The sequence below is a fragment of the Equus caballus genome, chromosome 13 (assembly GCF_041296265.1).
Source record: "Equus caballus isolate H_3958 breed thoroughbred chromosome 13, TB-T2T, whole genome shotgun sequence".
Classification (NCBI taxonomy): domain Eukaryota; kingdom Metazoa; phylum Chordata; class Mammalia; order Perissodactyla; family Equidae; genus Equus; species Equus caballus.
Window position 1 is genome coordinate 41,472,815 of NC_091696.1, and position 18,120 is coordinate 41,490,934.

General features: G+C 49.2%; 1 protein-coding gene across 19 annotated transcripts in view; it reads left to right on the forward strand.

Moving 5' to 3' along the window:
- The window catches only part of MARF1 (meiosis regulator and mRNA stability factor 1), a 43,384-nt gene extending 26,518 nt beyond the window's left edge, over nucleotides 1-16,866 (forward strand). For all 19 annotated transcript variants that reach the window (XM_005598890.4, XM_070232245.1, XM_070232247.1 and 16 more), the window contains 10 exons: nucleotides 672-814; nucleotides 991-1,124; nucleotides 2,239-2,441; nucleotides 3,154-3,381; nucleotides 6,782-7,012; nucleotides 8,681-8,893; nucleotides 10,538-10,598; nucleotides 10,679-10,804; nucleotides 12,325-12,495; nucleotides 14,283-16,866. In XM_005598890.4, the coding sequence (XP_005598947.2) occupies nucleotides 672-814; nucleotides 991-1,124; nucleotides 2,239-2,441; nucleotides 3,154-3,381; nucleotides 6,782-7,012; nucleotides 8,681-8,893; nucleotides 10,538-10,598; nucleotides 10,679-10,804; nucleotides 12,325-12,495; nucleotides 14,283-14,527 (1,755 nt within the window). In that variant the 3' untranslated portion in view covers nucleotides 14,528-16,866. The remainder of the gene's footprint in view (nucleotides 1-671; nucleotides 815-990; nucleotides 1,125-2,238; nucleotides 2,442-3,153; nucleotides 3,382-6,781; nucleotides 7,013-8,680; nucleotides 8,894-10,537; nucleotides 10,599-10,678; nucleotides 10,805-12,324; nucleotides 12,496-14,282) is intronic.
- The last annotated feature ends 1,254 nt before the right edge of the window (nucleotides 16,867-18,120 follow it).

An 18,120-nucleotide genomic window follows, 5' to 3' on the forward strand; every position in this document is an offset into this window, starting at 1 on the left:
ATTCTCAGAGCAAAACATCCTATAAAAGCTTTCTTCAGAATGCAGAAAACATATATCAGGTGCTTGTCAATCTTTGAGAAAGCTATAAATTTCCAACTTAAAGGAACTCAGGGGCACCGAGCAGCATTTTCCTTCTGATCTCTGTAGGCTGACCTTCTTCCTCCTAGCACGCCACCTCCAGAACTGTCCGCCAGCATGCAGGAGCTGCTGCACCATGCCTTACCTTTCTGAGAAATGAGTTGATGGCCAGGTACTGGGCTGGAGCCTAGCGGTAGTTCCTAAGAAGTCTTGGCCTGTTAACTCGCAGTGTTAGAACAGCTTCCCACTTGTAGAAACGCTTCCCACTTGTAAAAACGGCCTGAAAAACTTTGGCTGTCTTTTAGGGACAAGATTAGTTGTCCAGACTGATAGCATGCTTTTCTTTTCTGTACTCATGACTATTTAGGAAAGAGTGTGCAGAGCACAGAAAGAGCCCCAGGCACTTGAGCGGTTGTTCATTCCGACCGTCTGCGTTTTGTTGATGTACACGCGTTTCAGAATGTAGCTGTCGTATAGGAAGGGGACTCCCTTTCTCTGCGGGCGGCAACAGAAGAGAGAGCAAGCCGTCAACAAGAGAGTCGCTGTCTGCCAAGGTCTTGTCACTAGAAATAATCCGAGTGTTTGATCTGCAGATTCTTGGAATGGGTTCCAAACGCGTGTTGACCCTCACCCACCGGGCCCAGGTGAAGCGCTTTACTCAGGACCTGCTGAAGCTTCTCAAATCCCAGGCGAGCAAACAGGTCGTCGTGAGAGAGTTCTCGCAGGCTTATCATTGGTGAGTTGATGAGAAGGAAGACAAAATGAAAGCAACTATTGTAAAACACTGTTTCTCCCCCCACATTTTAAATGACTATCTGACTTTTCTATGTAGCACTCTTTCGGAAGACTTGTCAAGTTATTTTGGCGAGTGATATTTCTCGTTTTTCACCCATTTCCGTGGTTACAATCTAGGTGTTTCTCAAAGGACTGGGATGTCACCGAGTACGGTGTTTGTGAGTTGATCGATATTCTATCAGAGATTCCAGACACAACCATCTGCTTGTCCCAACAAGATACCGAAATGGTGATTTGCATCCCTAAAAGAGGTATGTTGACTTATATTCTCTGGAAGCCGGCTCTCTCTCTCAGTGGTTATTTTAACATGGGTCTCACAGGGGTGCACCTTCCCCTCCTCCTCCGTGGTTCCTCCAGAGTCCGTGGAAAGCGCAGTGTGGAAACTGCTCTGCTATGCAGTGGAGCCTAAGTTCTCAGAGCAGGTGGATCCTCTTTTCAAGAAGAAAAGCCAGCTAGTCTTTTAGAATTCACTTTAAGGAGAAAAGGAGCATAGTCAGCTCTTTCTTAGAATGCCCCTTCAGCCTGTCTGTGGCTGTTTATGCTGTAATTATCCACTTGAGAGTCAGGTCCCTGGCTGTTTCTTGTCTCTTTGACTCTGAGCTACTTTACTATGCACACTTGAGAGGGAAAGAAAACTCAAATGAATGCTTTGTTTTATCTTGCACATTTTAGTAGCTCCGACTGAGGTGTGGGACATAGGATAGACAAAACTAAATCTGTACACTGTCATGTTCTCCCACTGTTATCAGTCGCTGGTTCTTAAACGGTACTCCTGCAGAACACCAATGTCCGTGAAATCATAGTGTTCCAAAGCTAAAATGAGTAACGTCAGTCTTTTCCCAATTCTATTTTAAAAATTAATAGAAGCAAAACCCTAAGCGTTTTCTCGCCTGCATTTTTGTTAAACTTTTGATGCCTGATGTTCTGCTAGCAATTTCAACTAAGATCAGGTGAATAGACAAAAAGCATGTGAACATTCAGAAGTGTGATTTCAGGGAAATAATTTTCAGATTATTTTTTCAAGCACAGAGACCTGTGTGAGAGTCACGTTCATATGTATGGAGTGGAGGTGGGAGGATGGGGGGTGGCTAGAGAAATTGTTTCTAGCTTGGGAGATGAGATTACGTAGATGTGGATGTGTATTTCATAGTCCACCATCATAGCATCATGACTTCCTGGTGTCCTGCCCTTGAGCGAGTTTGAAAACCATCTGCAGAGAGAGGAGAGTGTGTTTGTTTCAGGTTGTGTGTGTTGAGAAGGCAAAGACGACATCTCTTGTCATCTGTGCATAGAAGTAACTGCCGTAATAATATTAAACACAAATGGGTAGGACACTGTGATTTACGGTGGTTTTATTTTTTAAAGAGCGCACCCAGGATGAAATAGAAAGGACAAAGCAGTTCTCCAAGGACGTCGTCGATCTGCTGCGGCACCAGCCGCATTTCCGGATGCCCTTCAATAAATTCATCCCCTCCTACCATCACCACTTTGGCCGGCAGTGCAAACTCGCCTACTATGGCTTTACCAAACTACTTGAACTCTTTGAAGCCATACCTGATATCTTACAAGTAAGTGAAGAAATTCGAAGTCTATTTTTCTGAACAATAGATGGGCAATTTTTTTATTTTCAGGCCTACTTTCCTGAGAAGCAGGGAGTTAGGAAATAGGATGAAATTTTGAAATATTTCAATCAGAAATATTGAAATTGAGAATATTGAAATATTTCTATCAGAGATACATATTGGCTCATTAGTATTTTTAGGTAACTGTGGTTTTTCCTTCAGTAGAGAAATAAATCATTGTTCAAACTTGTTTTAGGGTAATTATTGAAAAAAACGATTAAGTAGTTTTCTTTCATAAGTGAATGTTCTCTCATTAGCTCCATACTTTTCATATCTCTTCTGTTTGAGGTGAGGGTGAGTATAGGAGGCTACACAGTGCTTGGCTATTAAGCTATTGCTAAGTTAAACCAAATTTCTGTTGTTGATTTTATTAATATTACTATTTTTGAGTAGAGTACTTTAATTTTTTTTTTATTTTTGTGGTAAAACACGTTATCCTCTTAACCATTTTTAAGTTCACAGTTGAGTAGTGTTAAATGTATGCACATTGTTGTGCAATTTCCAGAACTGTTTAATCTTGCACAACTGAAACTCTGTATCCACTAAAGAACGCTAAAGTGCTTTTTAGTTACCAGTTGTGTACATTTTCATGCATTTAATTCGATGAACAATCGTAATTTGCTCAGTCTCCCTTCCCTCCTCCTGTGTGTTTTCCAAGGTCCTGGAATGTGGAGAAGAGAAAATCCTGACCTTGACGGAGGTCGAACGATTCAAAGCTCTGGCTGCCCAGTTTGTTAAACTCCTTCGGTCCCAAAAAGATAACTGCCTTATGATGACAGATCTGCTCACAGAATATGCGAAAACTTTTGGTTACACATTTCGTCTCCAAGACTATGACGTCAGTTCCATTTCCGCTTTAACACAGAAACTCTGCCATGTTGTGAAGGTAACCAGATGTTTTTTTTTCATGGACTAAAACACGTGGTGGCAGAATCCTCCCTGGGATGTTTACATGTGCTTTTGCATTTCTGTGTTTGCACCTGCACTGCTTACTGGCTCACAGCTGCTGTGTCGGTCACCAGCACCTTATTAGGTAAGAGGAGAGGACCTTGGTGTGGCAGGCGAGGTTTTGGTCTTGCCTTTGTGTCCGTTAGTGGCTTTGCTGAAGTAATGTCTTTGTGAAGTGGTGAGGTCACTGGTTTATCCTGGCTGTTTGTTCTCTGATGTGTCGGTCTCAGTACTGCTGACCTGAAGTTGGATCCGTTTAGACAGATCTTTGTCTCTGGGGTTCTGGGAGACTGTGATCGCAGATCTCTTCTCCCTTCCAGATTCTGACTCACCGAAGAAGTAGGTTTAGGAACACCGAGGGCTGAGAATTGCCTTTGTTGCTGGTAATGCTGGATTGGAGAGGGTGACCTCCTCTTCCCCGCCCTGACTGAGCCCGCCCTCCCCGTCCTGGGCAGAGCAGCTGAACAGTTTTCAGGCTGCCTCCACCGCAGGATCGAGAAAACTCACTACAAGGAGGAAGAAATGGAAAGGAAAACATCCCAAGTAGGGGCAGCCCCAGTCACAGGGCTGGAAGGAGTCTGTTATGTCCTGCTCAGTTAGAGGAGGGAGAGCCGTCAGAGGAGACAGACAGGGCTGCTGAGAGTAGGAAGGACAGCAGGAGTGTGGGCCACCCAAGGCCAAGGAGGAGGAATGGCCAGCAGCGCCACAGGCTACGGAGAGGGCAAGTGAGACAGGGATTAAGGTGACCTTTGGACCTAGCCACCTGGGGGTGCGTGGTGTTGCTGGCCAAGTGCGGTCAACATCAGTGTGACGTGGGGACTGAAGCCACACTGGAGTGGGTTGAAGAGTGAGGAGGAGGAGGCAGGCGAATGGCGACAGGAAATCCAGACAGCTTTCCAGTGTGTTTTCTTGTGAAGGAGGAGAGCGAGAGCGAGGCCACTAGAGACGACAGGGCTGAGTGGGCAGGGGAGTTTGGGGGTGGGTTTTCTTTCCACTTGGAGAGACTGGGGCATGTTTGAGAGCCGCTGAGAAGGATCTATGCAAACAACAGCGAGAAAAGATATGGGGGTAGGGGCCTGAGGACAGGAGATGCGGGAGTTGGCGTTCAGTACAAGGAAGGATGGATCAGGTGTTATCATGTTTCGACAGAAGGGAAGGCGATGGGGTAGATGCAGATGTAGGTACGTTTAGTGTTTGTCACCTGGACAAGGAGGAAGTTACCTTCCAAGAACTATTTTTCTGTTAAGCAGAAGGAGAGAGGAGGAAGGAGACGGGGTGCAAGATGGAAGAGCGTGGAGCAGGTCTGACTTGTCACTGTGGTGATGAGGGATTCCGGGAGGGAGCGGGGGGAGCGGAGGGCTCCCTGGAAGCGGGTGCTCGTAGGTTTCCTGTGGAGACACTTGGCCGTGGCTGCTTAGGGGCAGGCTCAGGGAAACAGATAGTGGGGTTCAAGGTGGCTCTTGGCCTGATGGGTGCAGCGAAAGGCATAGGGACAAAGGAGTTTAGAGTATTGCAGCGTTAACGAATTAATAGGCCCATGAGTGCCAAGATGGATAAAAGAGGAAAGTGAAGGAAGGAGAGGGCTTGTGATTTGGGAGGAAGTAGGAGTCAGTGGAGGCGAAGTTGAAGAGAGAGAAGAAGAATTGAACATTTGAGTCTCTTGTCTCCCTCCCCAAGATCTGCTCTGGGCTTCCTTTTTTGTGTGTGAGATGAATGAGTTATTTTGGAAGTGGGCAATGACAAGATCCCAAGTGTGACCCTGGGGATGGGTGTCTGGAGTGGAATGGAATAGAAGAGGATGCCACTGGAGCTGGGAAAGTTGAGGAACTGAAAGGCCGCGGTGTGGGACAGGTCCCTTGGATGTTCAGTTGCCCAGGACGATGGCAGTGCTGGGCTTTGGTGGGTGGGAGGACCACGCCGTGACAGAGGCTTTGATGAATAAGGACAAGTGGTTGGGGAGTTTGGGTTGAGCAGTGAAGATGGAAGAGGCTCCAGGCTGCAACCCTGGGTGCTGCTGGGATCTGCAGGGAGCTTCTGGGAAATACCGATGCCTAGACTTCACCTATGCCTCTGAGAGTCTTAAATAATTGGTCTGAGTGTGCTCTGAGCTATGGCATTTTTTCTGAGCTCCCTAGGTGATTCTAATATGTAGCCGGGGTTGAGAATCAAGAGATGTATCTGAACATCAAAGGAGCAGGTTTTTGGTTTTTCTCCTTAAAACCTGGAGTAGCAGAAATGGTCTGGGCATCTAAGAAGATGACTCAGACCCCCTGGACTTGTACGTGTTGATTGAGCAAACCCCACTCCTGAGCAGGAAATCCGCAGTCTGAATCTCCACGAATCCCTAACTGGGATAAGCGGCGTGCGGGTCTACCCACCAGCCTCCTGCCTCGGCTCGGGGTGAGCGTCAGAACCAGATTCAGACACACTGATGGTCGGACGGCTCCTCAAGTGCCGCCCACCCCTCTGCCTTCAAGGATCCAAAGCCGCAGAGAGTACAGCTCATGACGGCCCAGCCTCTACTGTGGGCGCCGAGACCCGTGCTCCTGGCTGGAGAGCTGGAGAAGGGGAAGCACAAACTGTAGTAGTAAATGTTGGTTGCCTTACCAGCGCCCGAGCAGCGTGTGTGCTGAAATGTGCCTGTTTACTTCCAGGAAGGCTCAGTTCACACACTTGTCCTCCCACAAGACCTGTGGGTCTCAGTCACCCAATGCTTGTTGCCTCACATGCTGTTTCGTCCCCAAATGATAACCTGTGTCTTTTTCACAGTTCCCCTCCCAATGTACTTAATCACTTAAACCCTTCATCTCCTTGAGAATCTGAAAGAATTGAGGAGACATGTAGTCAGACATGAAATTACCAGCTTTTTGGCCAGTAATGATGGATTAGAAGAACACGGCTCGCCTTGCAGTCAGAGTGGGCCTTCCATCGTGTCCCCAGTGAGCGGGGAGAGCCGAGTCTGCAGATCTGCAATCTGTCCGCCCCCATCCCCCCAGCACAGCAGCCCTGATTCACGAGCTTGGCCCAGTGGACGTCTTAGCTCCTCCTCCTGGGGACTGGGAAGAGCGCCCCAAGAGTGGGGTGGTATTGATGGAAGTTTCTGGTTATGCACCGGCCGGCAGGGAGAGAACAGTGTCTACTCCAGTCTCATCTGCAGTGTTGGTCTCGTGTCCCGTAGAAGCCAAAAAAGAAACCCACGCACTTTAGTCTAAGAGAAAGAACTAGAGATTTTCCTCTGTTGGTCTTATTAGCCAGAGTGGAACTGCCTGAGCTGGGTGTGGCCCAGCTTGTCCCTCTTGCATTCAGAAAGGCTACATATTGAATTGTTGTTTCCGCAGGTTGCTGACATGGAGTCTGGCAAACAGATTCAGCTGATCAACCGCAAGTCCCTGCGTGCTCTCACCGCCCAGCTGCTGGTGTTGTTGATGTCCTGGGAAGGGGCCGCCCATCTCTCTGTCGATGAGCTCAAGAGACACTATGAGACCACCCACAGTACTCCTCTCAACCCCTGCGAATACGGATTCATGACCTTGACCGAGCTTCTCAAGAGTCTGCCTTACTTAGTGGAGGTAGGCGTGCTCGTGGTTGTTTAGCATCATCCCGGTGAAAACCGTCGAACTAGGGATTTCTGGCTTCCCTAATCATGGAGATCAGAGGGCGTAGAGCGGAACAGACCAGTGGGTCACTTTAAAGTTGAACAAACTGAGACCGAGGGAGGTGTGGGCACCATGCCCACGTGAGTGACAAGCCAGGAGGAAAGCCTGGCCTCCGGATTCTTGGCCTGGGGTACTTCTGTCCTGTGCCAGGCTGGGTGTTGCTCCTGCTCTCTCTTTCTGAATTAGACGGCTTGTATGGTGGCTTCAAGTGACCTAGCAGCCAGATACAGGGCAGAAAGGACGGTAACCGGCTGGTCCCCCAGGCAGCGTTTCACGAATGGCACTTCAACGTTAGGAGAATCACAAGGGGATAGGACATGCGGTTCTTGGCAATAAGTATAAAAACCAGAGGAAATAGATAAGGTCCTAGAGAAAATTATCAAAATTGACTCGAGGGTAAAAATTAGACCAGTGACCACAAAACAGACTAAAGATACTGAAATTTTACCACTGAAAAAGGCCCAGGACCAGACGAGTTAACTTGTTGCATTTTAACAAACCTTTAAAAACAAAGAACTTCAGCAGCCTTTTAAAAACCATTCTAAACCACGTTAAAAAAGAAAAAGGATATCACTTCATTTTTTGAAGCCAAAATAATTTTAATACCAAACTTATATAATCCCCCCCAAAATGATTCTGAGTAGGATATTACCAAATAAAATCCAGCAATATAAGAAAACAATGATATACCATTGTTATATAATCATGTGATTGGTAATTAAATCATAAAAAGATATTGACAGAAACTCTCCTTGCCCAGGTTTAGTCAGGCCCCTCTGAGCCGCCTTCTAGACTAGGCCTCGACCTTGCCCCCCCGACCCCGTCCTTGGTGGGCCCGCATAGCCCAGTTTTAGGGACACTCTCCCCCCTTGATGTCTGATCCCTCTGGCCTGCCTTCAGCAAGAACCCCCCTACCCTTAGTAATTTTCTCATTTTAGTAATTTTCCATCCACTGGACACCCCCTCCCCCCTAAACCTGCTTTTGGGCTGTAAATCCCTGCTTTTGTTTGTCGTATTCAGAATTGAGCCCAGTTCTGCACTGAGGTCTCTTTTCCTCTATTCCTATCGTCCTGATTAAAATCTCTCTTCGCTGCTTTAACCGCTGTCCGCCTCTGGTTTTCTTTCACATCAAATCCAACATTTTCTAAACTCTGTTAATTATCTATTATATGAAGACTAGTTCTGGGCAATGTTAATGGATGTTCTAGAACAAAAGGCTTTCCATGGCCAGCTAAGGCTGGGAAATATCCCTTCTCTTGCTGATTCTCTGTGCATATTAAAGACACTGAAAAGGTTTATGGTTAAGAAATTGGCTTAAAATACTTGAGGACAGAAGAATTTTGGTTTTTTCCCCCTTCTTCCTTCTGTTGATGCTTCTTAGACTTAGAACTAAAGTGTTCTCAAGGCCACAGCCTTCCCTTGGAGGAGATCCTCCAGTGAAGCCCTCCTCCTCCCTGGCTTATGGCCCGTTTTCGAGTGGACTCAGTACCTTGTCACTCTCAGCTGGAGGCCCTCCCTTCTTGGGGGGGGCAGGGCTGGTCACTCCGGAAGTTTCTAATGCTGCGTTTTCTTTTGGCCCAGGTTTTTACTAATGATAAGACGGAGGAGTGTGTGAAGCTCACGAGTCTGTATTTGTTTGCCAAGAATGTGCGGTCTTTACTTCACACTTACCACTACCAGCAGCTTTTCCTTCACGAATTTTCCGTGGCCTATACCAAATATGTCGGAGAAACACTGCAACCCAAGACATACGGCTATGGTAGTGTGGAGGAGCTCTTGGGAGCGATCCCGCAGGTGGGTGTTTCTCTGAGCTCCTTGGAGAGTGTCTTCCTGGAGAGCCTCAGGCTCACCCTCCTGAACAGAAGAGTGATGGCAGGCATTTTGAACGGATCCTTTCAAAACAAACCATTTGCATCAAATGATGCTAGCGTTTCTCCTTCATTCTGCAAACCTTTATTAAATTCTTACACTCTGGGTGAGTAGGCCCACATCCTGACCTCAGAAAGGTGTCAGGTAACGGGGAGTTAGGCCCCCTGAGCAGTGAAGAGTCACTGTCATGCAGCCCTCAGCAGGCGCACAGAGGGCACCTGTGGGCAGGACCCCCTCCCAGGCGTGGGGGATCCCGGTGCAGACTTGTCAGGGATGTGTAGACGTTAACCACGTGCTGAAGAGGGCAGGGGGCACGGCGCAGCAGACGCAGAGCAATGAGGAGTAGTGTGGAGCATGAGGGGGCGCGACAGTGAAGTCAGAGTGCAGCCTGGAGGTTCTGCTCCTCCAGGTGAGCGAGCTGGGAGGAGCCTCAGGGTGGCCTGTGGGAAATGCACTTGCTGCCGTGCAGGGTGGAGTTGAGAGAAGTGGGGAGGGCAGCACGGAGCTTGGCCTTTGCTGAGGGCCAGGGGAGGGTTAGAAGGGGGTGAGCCTGAGTGAAAATCAGAGGGGAGGTAGTAAAGGACACATGGGAGCTGGATTGGGGACCAGGTGGCAAGCTCGTGGGAGCCAAGAGCCGCCACTCCCGCTCTGCTCATGGCATGGAGAGCAGCCCCGTTAGGTGGACGACTTGACTTTAAGATTAGGACCGTGGGCTTAGTTTGAGGGGTGTAGGGGAGCTCCATTAATTTTTTTTTTTTTTAAAGATTGGCACCTAGGCTAACAACTGTTGCCAATCTTTTTTTTTTTCTGCTTTATCTCCCCAAACCCCCCCATACACAGTTGTATATCTTAGTTACCAGTCCTTCTAGTTGTGGGATGTGGGATGCTGCCTCAACATGGCCTGACGAGCGGTGCCATGTCCGCACCCAGGATCTGAACCCTGGGCCGCCGCAGCAGTGTGCGCGAACTTAACCACTCGGCCACAGAGCCGGCCCCCCATTAATTCTTTTAGAGTATGTTTAGTTTCTAGAAAAAAACACTAAGGGCTGTCAGAACTATCTTCATTTATAGACCAAAACTGGTGTTTGGGAGACGGTCTTTTTAAGAGCCGTAAACAATATTTGTAAAGCCGAATGTCACGTATTTTAAGACCACACAGTTTTTTATAAGAGGCATGTTTCTGCCAGTCTCTGTTGCTTTAAAAGGGAAAGAACAGGGGCCAGCCCACTGGTGCAGTGGTTAAGTGCACATGTTCCACTTCTCTGTGGCCCAGGGTTCACTGGTTGGGATCCCAGGATGCAGACATAGCACCGCCTGGCAAGCCATGCTGTGGTAGCATCCCACATATAAAGTAGAGAAAGATGGCATAGATGTTAGCTCAGGGCTAATCTTCCTCGGCGGGGAGGGGAAGGGGGGAAAGAATGGGTGTAGAAACAATTTTCTTGGCATTAATTCAGTTTCTAAATTCTAGTCTGTTGAAGGCAGCACCATAGGTCACGTTCTCCCTGAATTGTAGGGTGTGTTTCCCCTTCTTTTCCACTGCTTAACCGGAGTGTGTCTTGGGTGCAGGTGGTCTGGATCAAAGGACATGGTCATAAGAGAATTGTGGTATTAAAGAATGACATGAAAAGTAAGTAAGCGCCCGTCCCCTGCCCCTCAGGTTGCCGTCCTCTCTGCCCTCTCCCGCTGACGGTGCTCTTTGTCCTCCAGGTCGTCTGAGTTCCCTCGGCCTCTCCCCCGCCAACCCCGAAAACCAGTTCTCAGCTACCGAGCGTATCCTGGAGGTGCCCGAATCTCACACAGCCTCAGAACTCGAACCTGGAGCAGGCAGCGATGGTGAGAGGGGAAAAATGAAGCAGAGCTTGTGAAACCCTGGGAGAAATGGCTGGGAGTGGGCTGGGCGTGGGTGGGGCAAGGACAGCAGTGGGTCATCTTCTTTGTTAATTAAAGTTCACATTCATGCATTTTTCAAAGCAGTCAGGTGTTTGGTTAATAACGGAGAAAAAACTGGCTTGCATTTGATAGCTTTTCATGGACAGTTGGTTAAGGTTGTTAAAGGATGTGTGCACCCCGTAATGACAATATGTCAGCCATGTTCAGATGATAAGAAGAGCATTGTGGTACTTGTTAAGACAGTGTCTCAAGACTATTGTAAGGGCCGGCCCCATGGCCAAGTGGTTCAGTTGACACGCTCTGCTTCTGCGGCCCAGGGTTTTGTAGGTTCGGATCCTGGGCGTGGACATGGCTCCGCTCATCAAGCCATGCTGAGGCGGCATCCCACATGCCACAACTATAGAAGGACCCACAACTAAAAACATACAACTGTGTACCGGGGGCACTTTGCAGAGAAAAAGGAAAAATAAAATCTTAGAGAAAAAAAAAAAAGACTATTGTAGTGGGGTCGGTTTTGCTGCTCTGGGGGAGGGAGGTGGCGCTCAACTCTGAATCCAGCAAGGACAAGGGGGGATTTATAGTCGGGGAGCAGAGCAAGAGGTTGGTAGATGGAAAGTTACCCAGAGGAGACGTCAGGCATAGGGGGATTCCTGCTAAGAGTGGACTCGGCAAGGACAAGACAGACATGGAAGGCTGGGGTCAAGGCCTCGTGGAGAAGGGGCTGGAGGAGCCCGACTGAAGTTGAGTCAAGGAGAGAGTCTGTCATAGGACATCCCTGGGAAGGACTCGATCGTAATGCGTTACTATTACTGCAAACAACCTTGAGTCACTTCGGTTTACGTGGAACCGTCTCTGTAGACAGAAATCAGCTCGCTTGAATTCCGTAGCAATTTTAACCGTATTGAAAGAGTTTTGAATCCATTGCTACATGTGAGAATTTTATCTTCATGCGACTCTGCAAGTCGTTAGAGTTAGAAGTGTCGTTGTGCTCTGTATAGGATGACTCAGTTACCCCCATTTTCCAAAGCCGGGAATGCCGCTCAGCTCCCTCCCCTGGCTGGTGGCACAGCCGTCAGCAGTGCTTATCTGCATTCCACAAACTAGGAACTGAGGTCCCGGGAGGCGCAGTGGCTTCCCCGAGATCGCTCAGCTGGGTGGCGGCAGACCTGGGACCCAAGTCTCGTCCTTCTGAGCTTGGCTCCTTTAACTACTTGACACCCCTCCTAAAGGTGGTCGGTTTCCGGTTTCCGTCTTTGGATGCTGGCTGTGGCTCAGCTGGGGCCTTGGGGGACTGCTTTTCCTAAGAACACAAATCTCGAGACCTGGCTTGTGGCATTTTTTTTTTTCACCTTGAGTTCTTGAGTCCTTGCTGGCTTTCCGTGTTGACGGCTTGGAGAGAAAGCCCCGGCACGGCCTGTGGCGGACCGCTGTCCTGAGCACTCTCGCCTGCCTTCTCTGCCCAGGGCCCCGCCACCCGGAGCAGGAGCTGCTGCGCCTGACCACTGACTCCCCTGTGGACCTCCTGTGTGCCCCTGTGCCTTCGTGCCTGCCGTCCCCTCAGCTCAGACCAGACCCCGTCATCCTGCAGTCTGCTGATCTCATTCAGTTTGAGGAACACCCTCCGGAGCCTTCTGGTAGGATACCCTGTGTTGTTGTGGGGTTTCCTCTGTGGGTTTAAAAGTAGACCATAATGTCAGCATGTTAAACGTGGATGAAGCTGGGGAGAAACTATAGCTTTTCAGGCACAAAAGTACCTGTGTTGACTGTTGAGGACCCTCTTTTCCTGTCAGGGCTCCTCCAGAATTGGGTTCACAGCCTGAGGTGGCTTGAGGAGCAGCGGGGAGCGTCAAGCAAGGGGATGATGGGGGGTCTGGAGGGCCGATGCCGCTGGCCTGGGGAGAAGCCTGTGGAGGAGTTGGGGGGCTCCCTGGGCCCGTGCGCCCTCACCTTTGTAAGGGCAGCACGCCCGTCACCAAACCTACACGTCACCTCTGGTCTGGCTCAGGGTTGGATGGATGGCTCCAGAGCATCGTGGAGTTGATGAGGGGCTGAGCGGGGGCATCTGTGACTTGAGTCTCTGGACCCTGCACCGTGATCTGAGAGGAGAGAGGAAGCTGAGCGCGTTGGGCACTGCTTCATGCCAGCATGGCCTCACTGTGTGCCCGACATGGTGCTCAGGGCTGACAGACACGGTCACGTCTTACTCTCGCCACAACTCGGCAGGTTGGGTGACTGAGGCGTAGCTTGTTCCTAACTAGAGAGGAAATTGGCCCCAGGCTGCTTTGGGTAGGAAGTGGCAGAGCCCGGATATGAACCCGAGGCCTCCTGCCTTTGTGCGGTGTCACCTGGCCTCCTGAAGGAGAGGGTGGCCCGCCTGCTCTGTCCAGGCCCCTGCCTTGTCGTCGTCCCCTGCTGTGACCCGTCGTTCCCCACTCCGCCCATCCTGCTTTCCAGGAGCTCGCCGGGCACAGCCTGCTGGCAATGGGGCGAGTCCCGCAATCCTCGGTCTTCTTAGGCAGTGTTTGGCCCACTGCCCCGGGAACGAGCGGAGGCTTTCAGTCCGGAGAACAGGAGAGGGGGAAGCGTGTCCCTGGCTTCTGATGCTGGGAGAGCTGGCCAGCAGGGAGAGCAGGGCTGTGTCCCTGGAATGCGGCACTAGCCTTGGCGGGAGATTGATCTGAGCTCCTCCGTGGGGTCGTCACCCTGGTGCGTCTGGTATCCATCAGTTCGGCCGGACACGTGTGACAAGGGAGAGAAAGATGACTGGTTCTGTCTGCCATGCCCTGTCACGCTCCCCTGCTGTGTGCCTTTGGTGCAAGAGCCCCTTGCACACAGAGTCTAAGGTGCAGCGCTACGGCTCGTTGAAGCAACGTGGCTGTGGATACAGCAGGCCAGTGACTTGTGGCTCGGCCTAAGAAAGAGCACCCGTGAACACTGCAGGAGAGCTGGCTGTGTTTGCCTGCCTGGGTTTCCGAGGGTGCTTTTGACTCTGTGCAGTTCTGCCCTTACCCCACCCCCTTAGACCCACTCAGAGTAAGGTCCTCTGTGAGTGGAATCGCCAGGGGCTCCCTGAGACCAAGGCCCCTCCTGGTCTGAAAGTCTAAGGCACACGCAGCTTCTGACCGAGAGAATGAATGCGCAGAGAATCCAAAGCGGAGGAAAATGTTTCTAAACTATTGTCCACTGATTTGTAGTCGAAAATGAAGATCTCTAAAACTTTGTAATCCAAGGGAAAGCTGAGATGGAGTTTATAAGTCCTTATGTGACCATGACATCGGCCACACAGCTAATATGTAAATTGTGGCATAGGCATATCTGGGGGGTTATTTTTAAAATATTTTCTGAGAAACTATGAGAAACTGAAAACCGTCACTTCTTGTAGGTCCTAGAACTCAATCTGTTTGTTTTTCTATGTTTACAGAAATTGGGATTTTAAGCCAAGAAGAGAAAGTTGAAACTGCAGTCCCAGTGAAGAATGAAGTCCCCGCCTCTGAGTCGAGCCCCCCATGCGTCTCAGCAGCTGGCCCAGCACCTCCCTGCCCGTCCTCGGAGACCCCGGAGTCCCAGCTCAGCAAGGACCCTGTGGAGAGCCCAGCCAGAAAGCAACCCAAAAACAGAGTAAAATTGGCAGCCAACTTTTCCTTTGCACCTATAACCAAGCTTTGACTCGTTTTGAGCATAGAATTAGGATGGGAAAACACTGTCTGATTCTGCACACAAAAGTGGGTTCAAAAACACAGCCTTTTCTGTTCACAAAAACCCCCTAGAAGCCACTTACTTCATCATTAGATGTGGAACGTTTCCATAACATTTTGTTTCTTTTAGATTGAACACAGCTTTGAGCTGAAGTTTTACTTTCCTTTTTTTTTCCCCCCCTCTCAATTTGAAAAAACAAAAAACTTGTGGCATTTGTTAAAGCATCCTTAATATGTTTGACCCAATTTTTCTGAATTATTAGGAAACATAATGGTGTTCCGTAAGAAGAAAGCAGTAGGAACTCGGCCAGAAGGAGGTGGTTTCACTTCCGTTGAGCCACGTCAGTGGGATAATCCTCCACGTAGCGTCATAGTCTCTCAGCCTTTGCTTACTGATGTTTCCAGACAGTGTTAATCAAATGCATGATGTGTCTTTGAAGCAAAGCCGGTTCAGGGCCCTGCGTGGTCACACAGCGGAGGAGGAGGGTGGGCGAGGTGGCGAGAATGTGTGTTCAGATGGGACGTGAAGGTTCCTGGCTTCCATGTGACTTGTAAGCGTGCCTCATTTTTTATTTAACTATGTCTGTAGTTGACAAAGGTGACTTCATCACAGGTCTTTTAAAATGTTTCCACTTTGGGGTTCCATTTAGAGCTTTCTAGAAAGTTGAGGATGTTTTAAGCTTCCCTTTTATGTTAAGTTCCAGTTGGATATGGAGTAGGTTAAGCAAAAGGAGATGGTCTTGGTGTCATGAAGTTCAGGTCAGCTTTTGATTCCAACACACATCACTGTGTGTCGAGAGGCAATGTTGGGAAGAGAGTCTGATTTTCTAAAATATGCATCAAATGCATAAATTACGAATCAGAGCCGAGGGGTGAGGTGCTTTAACAGGGGCGGCATCGATACTCTTTCCACTAGGAAGAGACAGAAATTCTATCTATCCATGGGAAGGCCAAGGTTGATCAACTTAACCTTGTTTCTGTAATTTTAAAGCTGGTTTTGGTGGCTGGGAAGCTTTATGCGTGAGTCTATACGTGTCCTGTCTTTTAATCGTGTCTGCTTTTACCCTGTTACTTCTCGCTGTTGGAAGCGTGTTTGAGTTTTTTGTGGTATCTGATGTTGGCATTTGGGAAAAGCCAGCCTTTGAGGGAGCACTGCCCTGTGGAATGACCTTCGCCTCGAGGCGGCTGAGGCGTCCGGTGACGGGTGGCCTCTCACCCCTCCTGGAGAAACCTGACATTTACAATGGGTTGTATTTGTTGGGCAAAAAGGCGGATGCATTCATAGAGCAGAAAGAACCTGGTGGCATAAGGTCTTCCACTAGCAAGATGGTTTCTTTTGGGGAAATGTTTATATTTTGCAATTTCTAGAAAGCCAGAAAATGGGCTCTGATTTCATAGCCAGCATTTTGATAAAATGCCACAAAATAAGGGCTATAGAGAGATTTTTACAAGTCAGATTTTTGTTCCCCAAATCTTTTAAATGAAGCCAGGGATGCCCAGTTCTCAACACGTGGCCCCAGTGGAGAGGAACAACGCTGGAAAGGCCTTCTAAGCCGGATGGCACTCTGAATCCCCCTGAAGGCCTCTCCCCTACAGACATAGTGTGACAGGAAGCAAAATGCCAATGTGCAATCTTTTTTAAGAAGCTTTTAAACAGTGTAATAAAGTTGGCATTGAGAACAACAGTAGCCTCATTCTGAGGTTTCCTAAGGCTGAATTGGCACGCTTGGACTTGCGTTTTGCTCACATGGAAAGAATTGTGGACCTGAAAATCGTAAGAGGTACCATTACAAGTCACTAGGAACCATCTCAAAGAGCAGCTTCTTTGGGCGACAGGCAGAGAAGAGGCTGAGGTCGGGCGCTGTCGCGTGTGTGTGTGGTCGAGCCGTTGGCTGGAGCCGCCGGTCAGCCTGGGACGCGCACGTGTGTCACAGTCGCTGCTGGAAGATGCGAGAATACAGCGGGAGCTCGTTGTGTTCGTAATGTATTCCACAATGGCCAGTCCAAGTACTATCTATTTTTTTATCCAGAGGCTTAATTAAATGGTGTGATGCAGTGATGTATGAGAATTAAGACAATGAAATTCTTTATTTCTGGGTGGAAAGATGCACCAGATTAATATGTTTAAAAAAAGACAAAAGTTCTCACAACCCCCTTTCCCATCTCGCACTGTTTGTTTTCGATTGGGCTTGGGGAAGAGATGTTTTTCTTAACTGTCTCTTTGTTTGAACACTTTTTTTGTGGTTCAAGTGCTGTTTTGTGTGTTGGGACCAAACAGTTGTCAAATAAACTTTACAAGCAAGCATCTAAGTTGAGTTTTCCAAGTGAGTGTTGTGTTTGTTTGAGGGGAGGGACTATAAAGTTCCCTCACTTCTCACCCCTCAGAACATCTGACTGAGGGCGGCGGGGAGAGCAAACTGGCCTGCCGTCTGGGAGGCCCTTTTAATTTGGCACCGGCCCCAGCAGGTGACTGCACTGTTGGCCCTTTGTCATCAGGACCTTCCAAGGTTTCCAGCCTAATGCCAGCTGATAATCATGTGTGGGGAAACTACAATAACCACAAAAGCCCTCTGGGATCTCTCTCTCTGGGGAAGAAATCCATTTTGCAGGCTTTCTTGATTTTGGTCAGTGCCAGGCAGGTGCTTTTTTTTTTTTTTTTTTTTTTGGTGTGAGCTAACATCTGTGCCAGTCTTCCTCTATTTTGAATGTGGGATGCCTCTACAGCATGGCTTGACCAGCAATATGTAGGTCCATGCCCAGGATCTGATCCCATGAACCCTGGGCCACCAAAGCAGAGCACGAGAACTTAACCACTATGCCACCGGGCCAGCCCCCAGGCATGCTTTTTGAATAAGCGCATTTGGAAAAGACTCCTTTCACAGATGCTATTGTGAAACCCTTCCCCTGAGACCACCATGACTGACACCCCTCACACCTCCACCCCATCGCAAGAATCTCAAAGGACCCAGAAGAGACTTGAATGTTTGGTGAATTGCTTCTTAATGAAGTGCAATATGTTTTTCAAAGTTCAACCTTAAAAAGCTCTTAAAAACCTTTGGCAATCCTTTCAAAACACCTTCCATGGTAGCACATTTTTGCAGAAAAACTTGAGCTGCCGCCCTGCCGCTTTAGAGTGGGGCACGGAGGGCTTGTGGGTCTAAATTGGGGTTTGGAGTAGGGCGTTGCGTTCTCTCTCTCTGCGGATTTCCCATCTGGTCTGGAGACGGAGCTTGAGGATGGCTGGGGGAAGGCAGCCCGTCCCTGCCCAGGAGATGGTGTCATTCTCCAGGGCCAGACCCCAGACGTGTGGTTAACCCTGCCGGTTCCCTTTCCCGCCAGGAGCATCATGCTTTGGGACCTCTCTGGTTTCTGGCTGCTCCACGTGGGCAAAGACTGAGCCATGGCTCAGACTGGACGCATTCCGCTTCCCCCCACAGAAGGACCCCCTTCGCTTCCGTCCGCTCTGCGGTTGGGACAGGGCTGGGGGAGGGGCAGGAACCCTGACCCGCTGCCCCATAAACCTGCGGTCGGTGTGGTCCCCACCCCTGCTTTACTTGACCTCGC